Source organism: Aedes aegypti, unplaced genomic scaffold, assembly GCF_002204515.2.
Source record: "Aedes aegypti strain LVP_AGWG unplaced genomic scaffold, AaegL5.0 Primary Assembly AGWG_AaegL5_hic_scaff_760_PBJ_arrow, whole genome shotgun sequence".
Taxonomy (NCBI): domain Eukaryota; kingdom Metazoa; phylum Arthropoda; class Insecta; order Diptera; family Culicidae; genus Aedes; species Aedes aegypti.
This window is the reverse complement of record NW_018736449.1, coordinates 49468-69276: the sequence shown is the minus strand read 5'-3', so window position 1 is coordinate 69276 and position 19809 is coordinate 49468. Positions and strand designations below refer to the sequence as shown.

General features: G+C 38.0%; 1 protein-coding gene across 1 annotated transcript in view; it reads right to left on the bottom strand.

The window, feature by feature from the left end:
* LOC5564708 (E3 ubiquitin-protein ligase MARCH6) overlaps positions 1–19809 on the bottom strand; it is a 33459-nt gene continuing 13650 nt past the window's right edge. The window contains 6 exon segments of the mRNA XM_021857117.1: positions 1–166; positions 1197–2382; positions 2385–2598; positions 2748–2942; positions 2998–3867; positions 18207–19123. Of these exon segments, the coding sequence (XP_021712809.1) occupies positions 1292–2382; positions 2385–2598; positions 2748–2942; positions 2998–3867; positions 18207–18917 (3081 nt within the window). The 5' untranslated portion in view covers positions 18918–19123 and the 3' untranslated portion in view covers positions 1–166; positions 1197–1291.

Here is a 19809-nt window from a genome sequence, read left to right as displayed (position 1 = left end):
CCTTCAATTTAGTTCCTGCTATGATACATAATTCCCAAATATAATATTAAAAAAAAATACAACAAAAAAGAACCTATACTTGATGTGTTTGTGTGGATGCGTGTACACCTTCACGTTTTCGTCCAACTGCGTTTTTCTGAGACGTACTAAAGTAAAATTGCAATATCTGTTGAAGAGAAGAATAATATTCTGTGTTGCCTTATCCAAACGTTGATAGAAAATGATGAACATATGACGAATGATGAAGAATATGATGGCTCACTACTGTAATGTCATAAATTCGAAACATGGAGAAGATTGCTCAACAATTACGAATGATGCTGGTAAGATTTGAATTTACTTCCATTACTTGTAAATTCAAAACTTACCACCATCATTCGTAATTGTCTTTATTGATGGAAAGCGCACCCAAAAATCTTGATCATGCGAAAATATCTTCTGCAATACTACCGAGGACTTTTCCGGCATCTCTTAAGAAATTCCTTTTGATATTCACCATCAATTCCTTCAAAAAAATCGTCCAGAAATGGCACTATCTTTACAATTTTGTCAGTGTTTTGTTGGGAATTTCTACAGGGATTACTATAGGATATGTTTTGAAAATACTTCCCGGATTTTTTCAGGAATTTCTGAATAATATTTATGGCAATTCCTTCGAGACATGTGTCGAAAAACTATTGGAGAACGTCCCTGGGCAAATCCTTGAAAAATGTTTGTAGGACATCTACCTCTGGAGTAATTTCTGAATGTATCCTTCAACAAATTCCCGGAAGTCAATTTTAGAGGAAATTCTAAGAAATCAGTGCTTTTTCATTTTTTTTCCTATTATATACTATACACTAATAGTTTATGATTTAGTTACAAACACAGTAGTTTTGTTTAATCCGTGCAAAATAATGATGGAAATGTCTCAAATGACCTTCAGACAAATCCCACGGAACATCCGTATAAATCCGAAACCAATCATCAAACGTCGACGTTGTGTCAAAATTTTATTACAATCGACTGATAATTATGGATATTAGAGTTGTAAAAATAGGTCAGGGGCGCAAAGGTTAACAAAAAAAACTAATCTGATTTGAAAGAATTATTTTAGAAGCAACTTAAGATCTCATGAATCTTCGACAAATGTATCCTTGAAATACAACTGAACAATAAATAATGAGAACGATCCACAACATTCATGAACCACTTACCTTCATAATCTACAAATCCACGCTTTACTCGTTTCGAACAGCTTACGGACGATTTCGGAGAGTCCCATAATGGTTGGTTGATTGTTGTTTCGATTCTACTGAACCGCCTGAGCTGCGGCCACGGCAGCTGCTCCCGGATCTGGTCTGTCCCGTACATCGCCTTCATCTGGTTGATCATTTTGCGCGGGTTGCTGTTGTCCCTGCTGCAGTTGCTGCTGTGTAGCTTGCTGGGCCCGCGCTGCTTGTTGCTGGGCTATGGCCGCCGCTGCTTGCTGTGCCGCCTTCTTCCGCTGGTGGTCATAGTTTACCAACCGTTGTCCGACCAAGTACTTGTCATTCTTGATTGCTACGTACAGTTTCTTGAACTGGCGTATTTGAAGGATCACGATCGCGACGATGCACGCTATTAGTAGGAAAAATGGATAAATCTGCCGGGCGATCAGTATCCGTGTCACTTGGTTGGTGAAGAATATCGGCATTATCGAATGGGCGATCACGTAGGGAACGGCTAGGGCTAGACCGAAGCACGTAATGACAGGCGCTCCAAGCTCCCGTATGATGAATCGTAGATTCATATCTCGGAGACCGTCTCGATAGGCTTGCTCGATTGCACGTTTCAGTGCCCAATCCGGTCCCATCAATGTGAGAGCGCAGGCAATTTTGGTGTACAGAACCCCGAGAGCCCAATCTTGCCACAGAAATAGCACTGGCGTTTGTACAATCGGAACACGTAACGGAACGACTACGACTAGCTCCAGCAGCAATCCGAACATCAGTGGAATCACACCGAGCATAAGTACGAAAATGATGGCTGCCAGAGCGTAAGAGGTTCCCACGGAAATCCAGTGTTTAACGCGCTCCATCACGACAGCTCGTCCTTGTGGGAACAGATTCACTGCCACAGCAATACCTCGAGAAAAGATCCAACAGAGGTAGGTTCCCATTGCGGCCGTGTAGAGTTCGTGCGGCCTTGGGGGAGTTTCTGTACCGGTGGCAACCGCATTAGGCGGAGGAGTTATTTGCGATCCCATTGACCACAGAGCCATTCCGTGACGACCGATCCACACCGGAACCGTCAGGGTCGTTAGCGAACCAATCACTAAACTGATACACATCAACACGAGCAGTCCCACCAAGCGCACGGCGAAGAACGGTGGTCGATCGTAAGGCTGGAATCCAACGGGTAATCCGCTGCCATGATGGCCTGATGGGCAGCGGCAAGCCCAGCTCCCAGATCCGGCTGTTGACGGGGCGGGACTTCATCGTCGTTCGGTCGCGGTTCCGTTCCGAGGAGGTAACTTTTGATGCCCAGAATGCGAGCCACCACGTTGCACCAGATGCGCACCAGACCCTTCAGCCAGATACGCGTATGCGATTGCTCAAAGAACCCGGGTAGAATGATCTGCGGATTATGGAAAAGAATGGTAAAATTTTATAGCATTCTCAAGAAAAACGTTCCCTAGAATTTCACTCTCCAGAATAGTCGAATGGAGCCGAAACCGTAAATTACACCATATAGCTTTCTGGGGAATGGTATTACTGATTACCAACCTGTAACAACAGCAGCTGTAAACTTAGTTCGTTAACTTCGGAATCACCGGACAGCGTATAGGGTAGGAACGTTGGCCATCCGGATTTAAGAATTTGTATCGGAGCCCACAGCATTAGGAGAACGGCCGAACCGAAGATGATCGCTGAGGCGATAAGACGACGGGCGTGGCGCAAAATCGACAAGTGGATCATTTCCTGAAATTAGAACATTACTAAGTAAATCCTCAATGACCCTCTATAACAACCTTACCTGAATGGGGCTAAAGTCCGGATCGTTCAGATTACGCAGGAACCAGAGCACTCCAGGCCGCAGCACCTCCCTTAGTAACACGATGAACGAAGCAAAGTAATATACGTAAACCATTCCGAACATCCAGTGGATGAAGAGCGATGTCCCCGGGGCTGCCTTGAAACTCGCCTTACGATCCTTCAGCGTGGCATCGAACATCGGCAGGGAGCAAATGTCTAACCACCATCCGCACACCAGAGGAAGCACTCCGATTTCCACCACCGATAGGAGCGACACCTTTACCACAATATAGCACATGCCCAGAATACGCCGCTGACGGCGCCACCTCAGAAACCGGGCGATGGCATGCAACTTGATCAGGGTAATCCCAATCACGCAATAGCCCAGTAGCGTCGTCAGTAGCCCGTGAAAGTGTAGCAACGGTTTTCCAGGCGTGATAATCCCCAGGAAGGAAATCAGAAAGTTTCCAATCGAGTACGGACAGAAGGCGAAGATGAAGATGAACAAGGTATTGAGCGAAACAACCCAAAAGACGTGCTCCAGGAATACCATCGATCCATCCAGGCCGAGTAGTCGCTCCCAGGTCAGTTCTTCGGCAGCGCGTTCCCATTCCATCGGATTCCAGTTGGCTTCATCGGCGGCACCTTCGGCCGGTTCGTTGACCGCTTCCGGTTCGGCTTCGGCGTCGAGGGGGGCAACCGGAGGTGGCGGTTCAGCCGGATCGATCGGGACATGGTCAGGGGCTGGCGCTTCCGGTAGCTGCCGGGGTGCTGCTGGGGCCGGTGCTGCACCTGGTGCAGCCGCTGCTGGGACTCGGGCACCGAGAAGGGGTACTACGGGCGGTGCAACCGGAGGTTCTTGAGGGCGATCCTAAAAAAAAGAGAAATTATTGGAATTAACATTGAAAATGGTTTATCTTGTTTTCAATTAAACTAAAAAAATGCCAATACCAAGGAGACGCAAATAAATCTGTAAATTTATATATTCAACTACAGCTGCTATAAAGTTTGAAGCATTGCCTAGTAGCAGGTTCTTCATCGCAGCGTACTCTACGGTTTCAAAACTATTTAAACTTAGCGTCAGAGATTCTAAGCAATTTCTTTAAGTTTTGTCTTTGTCTAGGGATTCCACAAATAATTGTTCAATATAATCATTCATGAACACCTAGATAGATTTCTTTAAAGAGTTCTTCAAAGAATTTTGAGTAATTTATTCTAACATTAATTGAAATATTTGTTCATGATTTTCTCAAAAAATTCCACTACACAGAAAGCTTGATCCAATTCTTAGCACATTTGATTCACTTCGGCAGAGGGGTTTTCGAAAGCAACAAAGATCATATTTAGCCGCAATATGCTTCGAATCAAAGTCGAGTAGTGTGGGGTCTTTCGATTCCATTGCATGCGCCTGTGAAGTGAGCAACAGAATCAAGACCAATCGTGTTTGATCCGCGTGGTACGAGTGCGAAAAAGATTCGCGTTTCTTAGTTAGTCGGTATCAATTGGTAAGCTCGTTTCATGCTTTTATATCAAATACCGGACGTGAACATGTTTTTTTAACAAACTATGAATGGTTCGTCACTGTTAGTGTCGGCATAAACTCTTATTCAGAAATTATTTATATTTTACAGATTGTTTTCTTTTATGATTAATGTCTTTGTAATTAAAAAAAAACTTTGAATGGTTCGCCACAGTAAGTGTCGCTATAAGAGTGTTTTGTGATGGTCAACTAGACAGTCTAGATTTTTTTCTTTTTATGATGATGATATGATGATATGGTTCTACCATCTATTGTATCAAGGCATCTGCCTATAGCACTGGAATAATCTGAAAAGCGATTTGATCAAGATTGTACCGCAGACAGACGTTTAAGCAGGAACAAATTTATTCAAAATTCCTGTGTAAATTCTACCGTGGTGTCACCTAGGGAGCAAATTGCTGCAGTACAGTGACAGTTCGTAAAAGCACGTGTCTTCATCTTCTCGCTTACCACCCAGTCCACCACTGAACAAAAATATCAAAACAATCACTTTAAAAATGATTCACACAATTGTGATATTTTCACGCCAATTTATTTTACATAAGTAACGATCATTCAAGGGTGTTATACTAGCATGAATCTGTGAGTAAATTAAATTCCAACTTGTGGTAAAAATTTCAATGGATTTAATGAACTTTTACATGAGAAATTAGATCTAAAAGGGAACATCATCCACCCAGCGTAAAAAAACGGTGCATCGTTTTTAGCGTTGAGTACGTCGACTGTGGGAGCGGTTGTGTGTCATGCTGTCAACGAAATGTGATCGGGGTGGTGGCGGGACGCATACGCCACTAACGCCATCTGTTAGCTTATTGCCACTTGGCGATTTGTGGCGGCCATGTTTTTACACAAGTGGCTGAGTCTAACTTGAACGTCTGTCTGCGATTGTACTTTTGTTTGTGAGCAGTCAGTCTTCTGTATGAAGGGCCAAAAATGGATGTGAAAGTTTTCACGAACAACTGTAAAATCAAGCCCTCGATTGACAGAATACTCCCAATAGATGGGGTCGAAGAGCCCGCCCTCAATCCACGAAATGTTAACAACAGGGAGGAGGCAGTCCCAGGCTCCCTGTCCAGATCGCTTCAATCGGGTGTCCTGTTGGTCCCTCCCGTACCCCGTTATTTATAGTAGTATGTTTATGTAATATACAATCGGTTACAATTCATCTTACCTTTATTTGTGTGTATTTAAGTACGATTTTTTAATCAGTATTCACCCTTTATTGTGTTCTTCAGTAGCTATTCATATTAATGTATCTCTATACATTTAATCCCTATTTGTCCTTTGTAGTTCATTGACGTGTTGCCGTGTTTATCAATTAATAGTATATGTTTGCGTAAAACCGACGTTATTTTGGCCGTATTATTATTGTTTTTTTTTAATCGTTTTACTTGTAAGTCATATTGCTTTTGTTTGTGGGTAACATTTATCTGACATTAACTAAGCTGAACATGACCCTCCATGGCTACATTGATTATGTTGAAATTTACCATTGCAATTACTGCTACTAATAAATTTGCTTTAATTAAGGTGGAGATGAATCGAAGCCAAACCTCAAATCCTCAATAGCACGGATCCGGTGATCCAAGCATCCGTTCAAGCTGAAAACCTAATCGATTGCTCACCAGCTGGTGGTAACCCATCGATCAAGCCTTCAGCTCAAACGGATGTCCGGCTCTCCAGATCCGTGCTCTCGAACATCTGAACCCTGGCCTCGATTCATCTTCACCTTAACCTAAACATTTTATTCGATTACGTGTCCCGTTACAGCTATTTATTGTTAAAGGTGGTACACAGGTCGTTAGTTTTAATCAGTACTATCGAATTGTATGTTTCTTTCCTACTTATTTTTACCTTTCAATTATCTATCTAATCTCATCACTAATTTCTTCATCTCTTCATTTTTCTCTTCCAATGCTTGTACTGTTTACTTCTACCTTCTTCTTCTGATGATTCGCCTTCTGAAATTTCACTGAAAGTTTCTTTATATATTTCTTCTGCTTTTTTCTTCAGTTTATCTCTATCTTCAGCCAATTGTTTCCATTCTTCTCTATCTACCTCGCTATATCTGTTCAGATCTTTTTCTAAGGAGTCTTTCCACGTGAAACTTGGTCTTCCTTCTTTTTTCTTTTTGAAGTTTAGTCTATATGCTAATCTGATGGGGTGATTTTTCTCTCTTCTAAGTATATGTCCGTAGTAACTAATTCTTCCTACTCTGACTCTTCTATTTATAGTTTTTCCATCTAACAGTTTCCGCGCATTAAATGACGGGGTTGGTGGTCTGATGGCTACCGCTTCTGCTTCATATGCAGAAGGTCATGGGTTCAATCCCAGGCCCGTCCCTTTCCTCGTACTTTGTAGTTGTATATCTCTCACTTGCTTCTATCTTCCATTCTAAATATATCACACTCAAACTATTCGTTCATAGCAAACGCTAGAACCAGAGACGGACAAGAAACCGTTTCCCTAACGCTTCCTACTTCCACGCGCACGCCTTTCTTACGTCTGATACATAGGCAGTCTGCTAACCACAAAAGCAAACCTCTCTGCCATGCCTTTCCCCCAATCCATACACTCCCGCATGAACTGGCGTAGATGCAGTGGAATATACGGTCTACGTGGGAGCCAGTTCAATGCATCATCAATTCCTCCCCCTTCCCCTCATTGGTCTGCATTCTGACGTGGCAGGTGCCATTGTTGCCTAAAAATAGAAGATCACCAGCACTTATACACTGAGGATGCCTGTTAGTCCCAAGCAGTCATTCGGTTGGTTCCTTGTGTAAGTGCAGCTGATCTGGCGATACTGGAGTAGCATCAATCAAGCTCAAGCTCAAGCTAACAGTTTCCGCGCATTAAATCTTATGTTTTGTGGTCTCCTACAATGATTATATATACTCCTAAGTATAAGTTTTTCATAGTTTGCCATTCCTATTCTGCTTTTTTTCGTCAACACCGCGACTTTTGTTCCATAAGTTATTGCAGGGGCTAAAACTGTTTTATAAATTAACTTCCCTAATTCCCATGAGGGTTTAAAACTCTTACAAAACTCTATAACTGATCTACCGTTAAGTCACCAGTCACCGTGCGGCCTCCATTCACCGTGCACATATACAAATTCCTGCAGAATATTCATACAATTTTCACATATTATTCTTTTGTTAGCAAAATAAGATAAAACTGATGAAACGAAGTAGTTCTTGTCACAAAGCATTTTGAAAAACCCAGGTTATGTAGTCAAAATCATGTGAATTCTTTTTGATAATGAAATTTTTCATCATTCTTAGTAGAAAAGCCAAAAATTCACATTTTTCATTTTAACGATTGTGGATGAAATTTTTCAAAATTTCAACAAGTTTTCATCGTGGATACTATTAGTAAGATGTATTTCATCGTATGAGCAATGAGATTTTATGCAAATTCGATTTTTTTTATTGTTTTTAAGTCGAAACCCAAATGCACGGTGAATGGATCCGTTTCAATATATGTGGTTCCTATTACCGTGCATTAGTGTAAAAGGCATGAAATCATTCAATAATATTAGCTTTATTGTTATATGGTCATTAAACTCCTTAATTTTTATTTTTTGAGTGAACATGGAATGGTTTAGACAATACAGTCAAACCTCTTATAACGATTTTAATGAAAAAATAATTATTTAACCAATTATTAAACTTTTTATGGTTTTTATTGTAAATGAAGATTTGAATACTCTTAAAAATGAGTGCGCACACTATTAACAACATAGTTGCTCCATCAACAACGCTTCTTCAAGATACAAAATTGAATCATGACGAAAACTATACGCACGGTGAATGGTGCACCAGTGTGCACGGTAAATGGTGACATAGAACGGAACAAGGCGACCTTAACATGACATTTTCAAACATGATTTTTGAGTAACTTTTTGTTATTCATCACTAGTTTTAGATTTTTCCCTGAATTATTATATAATTGCACGCTACGTAGTGGTATTCTAGAACGCTTCAAATTATTTGGAAAAGTTATATGATTTTTTGAAGTGCAAATTTTTCTTAAATGCACGGTGAATGGTAGCTTGACGGTACCTGTTCTGTATGCGTTTACGCATCTCTGCCTATTTGTTGCTTTTCGATCTAAAGTTGCCGTTAGACACACTCCTAAATATTTTATGCTATCACACACTTTATAAGGCCTACCATTTAACATAATTTCGTTAGGCATTTGTCCTTTGTAATTCGGAAACCTTAATAATAGTTGGCACTTGTCATAGTTTAATTCCAGTCCTACCTCTTCTAGCTGTTTCACTAATTCTTTAACTATTTTTTCCAATTGTTTCTTACTATCTGCAATAATTAGCAAGTCATCGGCAAAGGCTAAAAGCAAGGGTATTATGAGGCTATTCACATCCATCAATTTCAATTCTGGAATTTTTGAGGCTACTTTTCTTATAACATCCTGCATAATATAATTGAATAAAATTGGAGACAATGGATATCCTTGCTTTATGCCCTTGCCTTTTTTTATCTCCTCAGAAAATTGACCATTCCATAACACTCTTGTCATTTCGTCTTTCATACAAGCTATTACTCTATCTACTAACGTCGTTGGCACATTCAAACCTAGCAGTATATCTTTAATATTGTGTACCTTAATTGTGTCAAAAGCTTTTCTAATATCTAGTGCTAATATATATAAATCTTTTCCGGCATTCCAATTCTCCTCCATTACCCTTCTAGTTACAAATATGTGGTCATCTGTAGATCGATTGTTTGTGAATGCTGCTTGATATAAATCTGGTTGCCCTGCATATTTAGTTATTTGATTAGCTATCCACTTTGCATATACTTTATAAACTACGCTACATAAAGAGATTCTTCTAAAATGTTCTGCCTCTGTCGCATTTATTTTTTTTGGAATTGGTGTTTGAGTTGATTTTAACCAATCACTCGGATAAATGTTTTCTATGTATGACTTTTGTATAACTTTCACAAGGTAATCCTGGGTTTCCTTGTCTGCATTTTTAATATATTCCGTAAAAATAAGATCTGGCCCTGCTGCTTTTCCATTGCTTGAATTTCTGATAACATCCATAATTTCTTCGCATGATTTTTTTCTTTTCATATGAATAAAATATGGTAACCCATGCTTTTGTCCTGACAGCTGTAGCTATTTGTTCAACAAGCTTTGAAGCTTCATCATTCAAGTGTCGACATGATTGTTTCCTACTTTTATATTGAAAAGCTTATTTATATCTCACGAATAACCGTATAATCGCTTATACGAATGTATAATCGCTTATCAAAGTGAATCCTGTGACCCAACGATCCTCCCCATTAACAAACATCCCTCCAGTAACCTTTGTGGAGTATCTTATGCACTGGGAAGTTGCCAACAGTTTTTCAGGCCGAAATTTATGCAATCTTGAATGCGCTGGCATTTTGTCCTAAAAGGCCGCTACAGGAATGCTAATATATGTATTTGTTTGATAGCAAATCAGCCTTGAATGCTTTGAAGGTTGCCCTATCGTAAAAAGGTTAATCTATATTGGGTTCCTGGGCCATTGCGAATAAAGGAAATGAAAAAGCTGAATCAGTCTACCAGTGGGTGATACACATAAAAAAAACATTGTTCTTCAGATCTGGAACAGATCGTTCGAACAAGCCACAAGGAGCGATCGCGTAGTTACGTTATATTTCGTAAATTGGCCACTAGCTTCAGAGCATTAAAAGTCTATTACTCACACAGAGTTTCAATCATAATTTTGGAATTACACACATTTGTTTATGTAAAAACAACACCGCAGTAAATTAAAAAAAATAAACGAAAGTCATGTGTCTCAACTTTTTTGGGAGTTTTACAAAATAAATTGCGTTATTCTACGTGAATTGCAGATGTAAACATAAAATCCCTAAAAGAGTGCATATTTCGCTATATTTAATATCAATTTTTAGTATTATAATGCGCATTTAATACCGCCAATATGAACAATGCGAAAAACAGTTTCATAAACTACACTTTATTATCAATAATATCATTGAAGCGTGCGATACATACAATTGAGTGTTGTAATTATTATTTTCATAATTTAACATTAATTAGACCTACGTTCTCGCTTAGTAAGAAATTTTTTAAGAGACAATCCAACATTCCATACAAGATTTTCAAGAATGATCAAGATCAAGGATCTTAAGAAGTAGTTTATTTGTGTGTTTTTGCGAATTTTTGTTTTGCTGCATTTATTATTGAGAAATGTAGTTGTTTATGTTTGCTCTATGCTGCAGTCAATAATTCAGATGCTTCATTTGTCAGAAAATAAATTAAGCAAAAAACAGCTGCTTTACCAAATGTTCGCAAATTTTACGCAAGGGGCCTCAAATTATACAGATTTTTAATACTCAATCAATTAAAAACTCATGCAATCTTGTGAAACCAGATCAAGTTTATGTAAATACGTCTTTTTTTATAATACAGACTGCTAGAATTGATTGTTTTCTATCGAATTTACTATATAGTTTAAAGGAAATATCCAATTCTTTAATACAGTACACTTATGCGATTATTGATTCTACATGACCCACACATACAATAGTGTACATAAAGCTTACAAAAATCATTGGAAGATTATTTAAGCAATAAAACGTAGAACGTATGTCACAGTTAACATAACGGGACTATAGATTTATAGCATAGTCAACCCTACGGATATCGGCTTCGAAGTGGACCATTCCGTAGTCTCGATATAATATGGCTCCATAAGATATAGATATCGATAGTCTAATGATGTTTTAGAACAATAATTGAAAATAAAATTTAAAAAATGGGTTTCCGATTTTGGCACGGTTCCGTTTTCGGCCAACTGAAAATTTCAATTTTGTTGCCAAAACGGAATCCCACTGTATAATTAAATTATAAATGTTTGCATTTCATTCGAAAAAGTTCTAAAATTAATCATGATTGTTACAAAATTTCGAATTTAAAGTTGTTCAATTCCAGTTTACCTTTCGAATTTTTTTTTCTGGAATTAAATATTTTCCAATAGTTTAAAATTGTGCATGAAGTTTTTCACCATCATGAGTTTTTTGAAAATATGAAATTTAGTAACCTCTTCCAGAAAAAAGTGATTGAAAAGTAACCAAAAAACGAAACCTAACAGGAACCGAGGACAAAATAATTTAATTAGACCAGACCATTTCTCTGGAAATATTTTTAAAAACTTTTTTAATAATTTTTTCGCGGCATTACGACGACATACCAGCACATCTGGTATATGCCATTAAAGGACAAAACATTCATTGATGCATTACGACGACATTACGAGAGGATGGAAGGCTGGTAGCAAAAAGTGGTACCGTAAAAAGTTATTTTAGTGACCACATTTGAGAAATAAGTGACTAAAAAGTGACTTTCAGTTCTCAAAAAAGTGACTAAAAGTGACTTTCGGTTCTCGAAAAGTAACTAGAAGTGATTTGACAATCAAACCGTAATCAGTTTTATTTCAATTCTAATATACTGTTTTCGATCAATATCCAATATTATAGGGATTATTCAATATGATCTTCTGCAGGTAGTATGTCCTAGTTTGAGTACCATATTTGTAAAATTTTATTGTACCTCCAAAATTCAAATAGGGTGCAGAGCTACTTGGGCACTTTCATGATTCGTTTTGGCATGGGGTTTATCTCAGCCGAATTGTCTGGAAATTTGCAATAAAAAGCGTTTAGTACGACGCATATTGTGGCCAAATATGAAGATCTGTAACTTTCAAAAAACCTACTGTGAAAGTCTCTCTAATAAAGAAAATTCAAAATTCAAAAACCTACTGCCGAAGTGAATCAAAATTCCATAATAGGATCCGGCTTCTCTATTGCCTACAATTTTCTTAAGCAGAAAAGTTAACATTTATTAAATATTTTCAATTTTCAAAAATGTTGTGTCTTTATATCACCAAAGTATTTTATTTTGTAAATTTGAATAATATTTGAAACATTTGTTTTTTTTTTTGTCATTTCACATTTACTTAGAGTTTGGATGCTCTAACACTTCTACCTAATAAGGTCAATATTTTAAGTAACTAGATCAAAATCAACCGAAATGTTATACTTGGACATTAATCAATATTTCAAATGAAAAATGATGATAGAAGATCTACATGATTGAAATACTTCTTAAACCGCGTCCTTCAAACACCGCCAAAGGAAAAACAAATGGTTGATATAAGCCTGAGTGACATTGAAGTTTTCCATCAGTAAGTTTAATGGGAGGGTACTTTTTGGCCGAATGGGCATTTAGCATGAAGACGATAGGCTTAATAGGCTATTCTTTTGAGTTATGCTGTCAAAGTAGTTAAATAGCACTAAGCTTCTTAATTTTGCAATCAAATTACTTGAACACTTTCATATTTCACTGACATTGGGGATTATAGTTGGTCGAATATAACTCTGTGGGTTTCAAAAACCTCCTGCCGAAGTGAATCAAAAAAGCCATAAAGAAGATCTAACAACTAACCTATCTTTGAAAAAAGCATGCATGATTTCATGAATGATTCAATGAAAACGATAAATTCGCGGTAAATGAATCGTCGAAAAACACGAGGTCTTTTTAACGTCGTTTTTTGGAATAACGCGGATTTTTTACGCGGACGACCGACGTGAAAAAAAAACCTTTAGGGTATCCGGCAATTTTTGAAGGTTTGACTTGCAAGTAAAGTCTGTCCTAAGAAGTATGATAAGTTTTTATTCTCAAATAGAACATTAAACAATTAAATACCTATACATATTATAGATTTTGTAATATTTGAGTAGCTAATGTGCTTTATATCATGATAGTTTGGTTTAATAAACGAATTTCGAAGACAAAGAGAATAATTAGGATGCATATTCTCAAACGTAAATGTTCGACAATGGAAGATACTGCCCATAAATGCATGTCAGTGCCATGTTTACTTGATTTCCTATTCACATGGGACAATTATGCGTTATGGGCCAGGATAAACATCTTATTGCAAAGTCTCAGACAATTCGACCGAGAAAACCCCCCATGGCAAAGTGAATCATGAAAGGTGCCCAAGTAGCTCTGAACCCTATCAAAATAGGGAATACTAAACATTTGAACCATTAGTTTAATAACATTGAAGTTACACCATACTAATAATAGCTTAGATACTGTTACACATTATGTGGAACTCTATGAAAGATTAACCCCTTTTTTTCTATCTTTATTAACGAGATTTTTAGCCCTGGGCTAGTTCATCTCAGGACCATGAAATTTTTAGTGACTATCTCGGGGGTAGGATTCGATCCAGGTCCTCGGCGTGAGAGAGATTAACCTTTTTTTCACATGAAAACCATGAACCAGTATTTTGATAATGACATGAAGTTGTTCTGACCTAATTTAAAACTTAGCCTTAATTAAAAAAGGCCGATTCATAATTTTCTCCAGAAAATTTAGCTCAAAATAGTTGAAAAAAGTGACTTTTGACGAAAAAAGTGACTTTAGTTGAAATGGCTTCAAAAAAGAGACTTTAAAGTGACTGACCTCAAAAAAGTGACAGAGTCACTAAAAAGTGACTCGCTACCAGCCTTGAATGGATTGATATCTCCAAAAATTTTCCTAAGGAATTCCTCAAAAAATTTTTTATAACAAAATAGAACCAAGATTTTCCCAAACATTATCACAAAAAAACCTCAAGGCTTTCATCAGAAATTCCTTCACATATTTTTCAGATTTTGTTAAGGGTCCTCGAGGATTTTATCCAGTGATTTTCCAATCAGCTTTTCTGGAACATCCTCCAAGACTCCCGTTTAAAACATGTTGTTATATTCAACCAGAAACTTCTCCATTTCTCAGAACTTTCTTTTTTTTTTAGAATTTTTATAAGATTTTGACTACAAATTTCTCCGAGGATACCTTCAGGAATTACTCCAGAGATTGCTCCTAGGATTTCTTCGGAAATTCCTCTTATAATTCTAAGATATTTCTCAAGGAAGTTTTCAAAACTTTATTCTTAAGCATTCTTCCAGGAGTTTTCACCAAGGAAACTTGAATGTAATTTCCCAGAAAGCTGATAATTGTTGAGAAAATTCGTGACGAATTCCTAAAGCAAATTTACGGATATCTTCTGTTACAGTTACTTATGTAATTTCTTAGGCCACCCTTTATCAAAGAGGATTTTCAGGAAGACTTACTCTTGAAAAACTTTTAGAAGATTTTCAAGATTCCAAGAATTTATAATCTCTGAAGAAACCACAAGGATATTTCCTGAGGCTGTTCTCGAGAAATACGAGAAGAAATTTTGCATCTCAGTTATCAGCAAGCAAGATACTATATTTGCAAGAGACTTTAGATACCGTAATCCGGGGTATCATTGATCAGCGGGGTAACATTGATCGGAATGACTCATCTCATCAAAGGTACGTATTATCATTTATTGATGAAACATTTCCAAATCATGAATGGTGCTTCTCTTTCTTATATTCATGAGCTAATGAAAGTTAATATTTTTGCGAAAATTGCGTTTACCTTATGCGTAACTTTGTCGACTTTTCGAAATAAGGATTTTAATTGTTAAGGATGACACTACCAAAGATTCATGTCTCACATAAGTTCTGCAAACGATATTAGCAAGGAAAATGTGGTTCCTACTAAAAATGACATCGCCGAAAACGATTCCGTTGTCAAATTTTTTATAAGTTTGCTCAATTAGGCAACATTACCGAATTACTGTTAAGAATGTAGAATTCCCTTAGGAAATTGCATACCTTTAGGCGTATTCCGTGATTCAAGGTGTTTTTAATTTTAAAATAACTCAAAAAGTAAATGACTTGTAAGCGATTGGCCTTCATATTTGGCTTCAAGGGCCATGATTTAAGTAAGTAACGACATTTTAAGTATTACCGAACGTTGCTTACATAGGTGATCAATGTTACCCCATATCAGCTAAATCAAAAAATCGCCTTAAACATTTTTTTTTAACATGCTTAAATCTTTCAATAAACAAAATACAGTATATAGTCTCGAGCTATGGGTGGCCGTACTTGTTTTGAAAATAAAAAAAATTGCAACATTTGCATTTTCAAACGAAATATTAAAGAAACATTCAAAAAAATGATCAATGTTACCCCGGATTACGGTACTAAAAAAAAAAAATAGAGACTTCAGACACCTTTAATCAAAAATAGAGACTTTTTAGAGACTTGAATAAAAATTGTATCTAAAAAGAAATCTGCTACCAGCCCTAGACCCATAACGCGGATAGATCACCTTTTCGTGGTGCGTTATGGGGTAAAGATCTATCACTGAACCCTGGTCCTGACTGCTTCAAACGAAGAGAACAGGATATTATAGTAATCAAAGGAACATTCTTTTGTCCTTGTTACATTTTTAAACCTTGTTGAAAGTGACAAGTCTCGGTTTTCCCGGTTGCCGAGAAGGATCTTGAGACAAGGAAAAAAATGAGTCGAATACAACAATTTGTTTTTTAATCTTTTATTTATTTAGTTCTCTAGTTTGAAGAAGTAAGGACTAGGATTCTGATGCATGGACAATATCGTTGCAATTTCTTGGCTTTATCAAGGGATCCGATTTTGACTGATAGAGGGGCGCGCCTGTGGAGAGTGTACCCACCACATTCTTCAAAGGGTATAAATAGCGGAACCTTCCAATTAGAATCTTTTCCTGCGATAAAGTTAGGAATTACAACTGTAAGAAAACCGAATACTTTATCACTTCACAATAGTGATAATGTAACACGACATGCACTAAACAAAGGACACGGGATATACTCAGTGGCGACTCGTAACCTCACTTTCTACCTGTTCTACGACTCTAAAAATGACTATTTCGGCAAATTTAGATTATAAATCAAAAAGTTTATTATTTAAATAGTCCTTTCTAACAAATCTATACTCATTGCATCTAAATTTGTTGCTGAAATTCAAGAATTTCTATTCGTGGAACAGGTAGATTTGAGGTTAGGGAATCGCCACTGGATATACTACAATAGATCGGTCGCAGTGGTTTATGTTCCGAACAGAAAAAGCCCTAGATATGTTAATCCTTTACCGAATTAATTTATATACATTAAAAACATCAATCATTTTTTGATAAGCTGATGAAATTTCATACTCGAATGGATCCTCACTGAACAGCTCATATAGTGTTTGGCGAGCGGCGCAGCCGAATTTTTTATCGAATGGAGATAGTTTTATGGCAATTAATGATAGCTCTGGGTTATAACGCAAAAATCCTTTGTCGTGAACATATTCTATCACTGCCTCAAAATAATTTCCCTGATTGTGATCGAAATTCCCTGAGAATTCTAAGCTTTTTCCAGGTTAAATAAAATTCCCTGATAATTCTAGGTTTTCCAGGTAGTAGACACCCTGCATGACAGTGGCGCACGATCCGCTCAACTCGGATAAGATTCAGCGATTTGTTAGCATAGCATGTACACAGGTAGCAATGCATGGGTCAAATTTTCTCCTATGCGTTGCTGACACTATAGACGAATAGGAAGCGTTATCGAATGCACCCTCAATGTCAAAAAATGCCACGCTGTAGCCTATTTCCCCTAACAATTAAAGCGTAGAGTTGTCTAGCCCCAATGTCAGGTAGTAAGTTTCCTAACTTACTTAAAAAAATCAGGATAATCATTTGAGTAGCCATTAAGGGGGCAGGATCCGTCATTGATTTCCGAATTTTCAAAAGCAGTTTTTTCGTTCAAAATCCAGAAAATTTACAGGAAAATGTGTTCACTGTATTCTATTCTACAACTGTAACACAGTGAACACATTTTCATCGAATAATTTTTAGTTTTGAACATAAAAACTGCTTTTGAACGATGATGGAGCGTTGAACGTTAAGAAATTGTAAGTTGTAAAATAGGGTGCTGGGTCATAATACTTAAGCACAAGCATTAATGGCCGTACAATTTGTAGTTGTTAAACCGTGATTAATCGGAACAATCGAAATAATACAGGGAATCGACAGATGTAGCTTGACTCAAGCTGCTTGGAGTAGCATAGCATATTCAATGTACAATTAATGTCAATAACTGCGCCGGTCACGTCCTTACGGTCATCGAGTAAGGAAAGGAATGTTAGTGTGACGTCCATTGCTACTAGAGACCGAGATAACCTCTGCATCTCCACGGTTTCCACAGGAAGGTGTTTTGTCCGTGGAAGGGTTCTACATGATCAGGATTCACCTTGGTAAGTGATACGATCTATGTAGCCTCAATTTAAAATGTTATCTATCAGTGCGTTGACATTTTTAATGTCGAACTGTTCAAAGGTCATTTTTAGTAATTGCGAAAAATAGATAAAAGAATATATACATGTATCTATTTTTTTATCAAACAGGAATAAGGGTTTATGTCGACACTTATAGTGACGAATCATCCATAGTTTGTTTAACAATTAAATAAATGTAACATTGCCCCGATACAAAATTGTGCTATCACAAGCATGAAACGAGCTCACCAGTTGGTAATTCTAGACTGAAGTTACAATCTTGGCAACAACACGCAAAAGCTTGGGTATAAAATCACTCCGATGACGCTCGAAACGAATTATTAGGCTTGAGCAAAGCACTGCACAGCAAAACGTGGAGCCGAAAAACAGCTTCTGAAGCTATAGAAGGATTCTAATCTATAAATATCGTTCAAAATAACTGTGTAAAAATTCCATTTTTACCTGATTCTGTAGATTGACCAGATTGTTATCCACGAAATTGTTGTTATTGTTGTTGTTGTGCTCTTCTTCGTTATTGTTATCATCATTATTATTATTGTTGTTACCATCGTTCGCTTCCGGCCCGTTATTCTCCGGTATGGGTCGTTCCTCGTTTGGATCCGGTTGCACAACCGGCGGAGGATCATCCCGCTCCAACCAATCCGGTCCTCCGCCGTGTATAATCTGTTCCCTCAGCCAAACCAACCCGACGAAGGTGAACAAGGTACACGTGGCCACGAAACATCCCCGGAACACGTCGATGGCAATATTCTCCGTCGAGAACATATCGATCGGCAGGGTGAGTAGCATATCGATCGAGCCGGAAAAAAGAAACCGATACGTCCGGTATGCCGTCAGGGGAACCACGCCAAGCCAAGCAATGGCCACCATGCTGTAGTGGACCCAGTAGTTAACGGCCGTCCCGATCGAACTGAGCAATCCTCCGGCCACGTACTTTAGGGGCAGCACCCGCGGCATATCCGGCGAATAGATGGGCGTAAACGAGAACCGATGGCCGCACAGTTCGCAGTATTCCTTCCGGGAGTAGCGCATCCATTGCATCAGACAGTCCTGGTGGATCCACTTGATGCTTCCGGTGCAGATGCAGGGATGGAACAGTGGCCGATCGGATTGCGCCTCGCAGCGGCAAACCCGACAGATGTCGCCCTCCATGATCTTGCTTGGTGGTGGTGCTGTTAAGGAATCTTCAACTATTTTTTTCGTTTGGTCACTCACTTATTCACTTGCTGGCCTTCTTTCAGCTGACGACGACGATTTTCCTTGCTCTGGCTGAGCAAAGCAGGAAGTGACATTCTCCTTCCCGCGGCGACTTTGATAAGTGTTAGAAGCGCTTCGAAACCGGATTCTCTACTACAGGGCTGGTAGCGAATAAGTATATTGAAAATAAAGGAACTTTAGACTTTACTACAATAAAAAAACGACCAGAAAGGGACCAAGAAAACAGAATTGCTGTCAAGAAAGAAACCTTCTCTCAATGCTATTATAAATTCAACTAATATTCTGAATCTTATTGAGTAGATGAAAAACCGAATTTAGTACTGTACCATTCGATTCCACTAGAGTTTGTATCTTTTGACAGATACGCGTATTTCGACCTCAATTGTAAGGCCGTCTTCAGTGTCAGTGGTATGGGGCTCTGCACTGCTTTGATTTTGTATGGGATTTTGGCGTTTACTGGCCTTGTTGTTTACTAATTTCATGGAGGAGTGATAGACAAGGAATGATTTTTGTGCAGAACCCCATTCAAAAAAGTTGAAATTTAGCGTGACATAATTTGTGTACCATCCCTAACGAATGCTGTCCAGTACTGGGGGACTCAACCTACATTTATTGATTTTAACGGCCTTTTTAAGGAATTCCCCATGACATTAGTTCAGACTCCAGAGATTCCTCCTAGTCCAGCAGAACTTATTTGAGAAATTTCCCAGGGATGTTGGTAGGGAATCGTCAAGGACATATTAAAAATATTTGTTTGGAGAAATCCCCTGAAAAAAAATTGAAAATTATTGCTAAACCAAGGGAAGCTAAATCAAATAATTAGTTG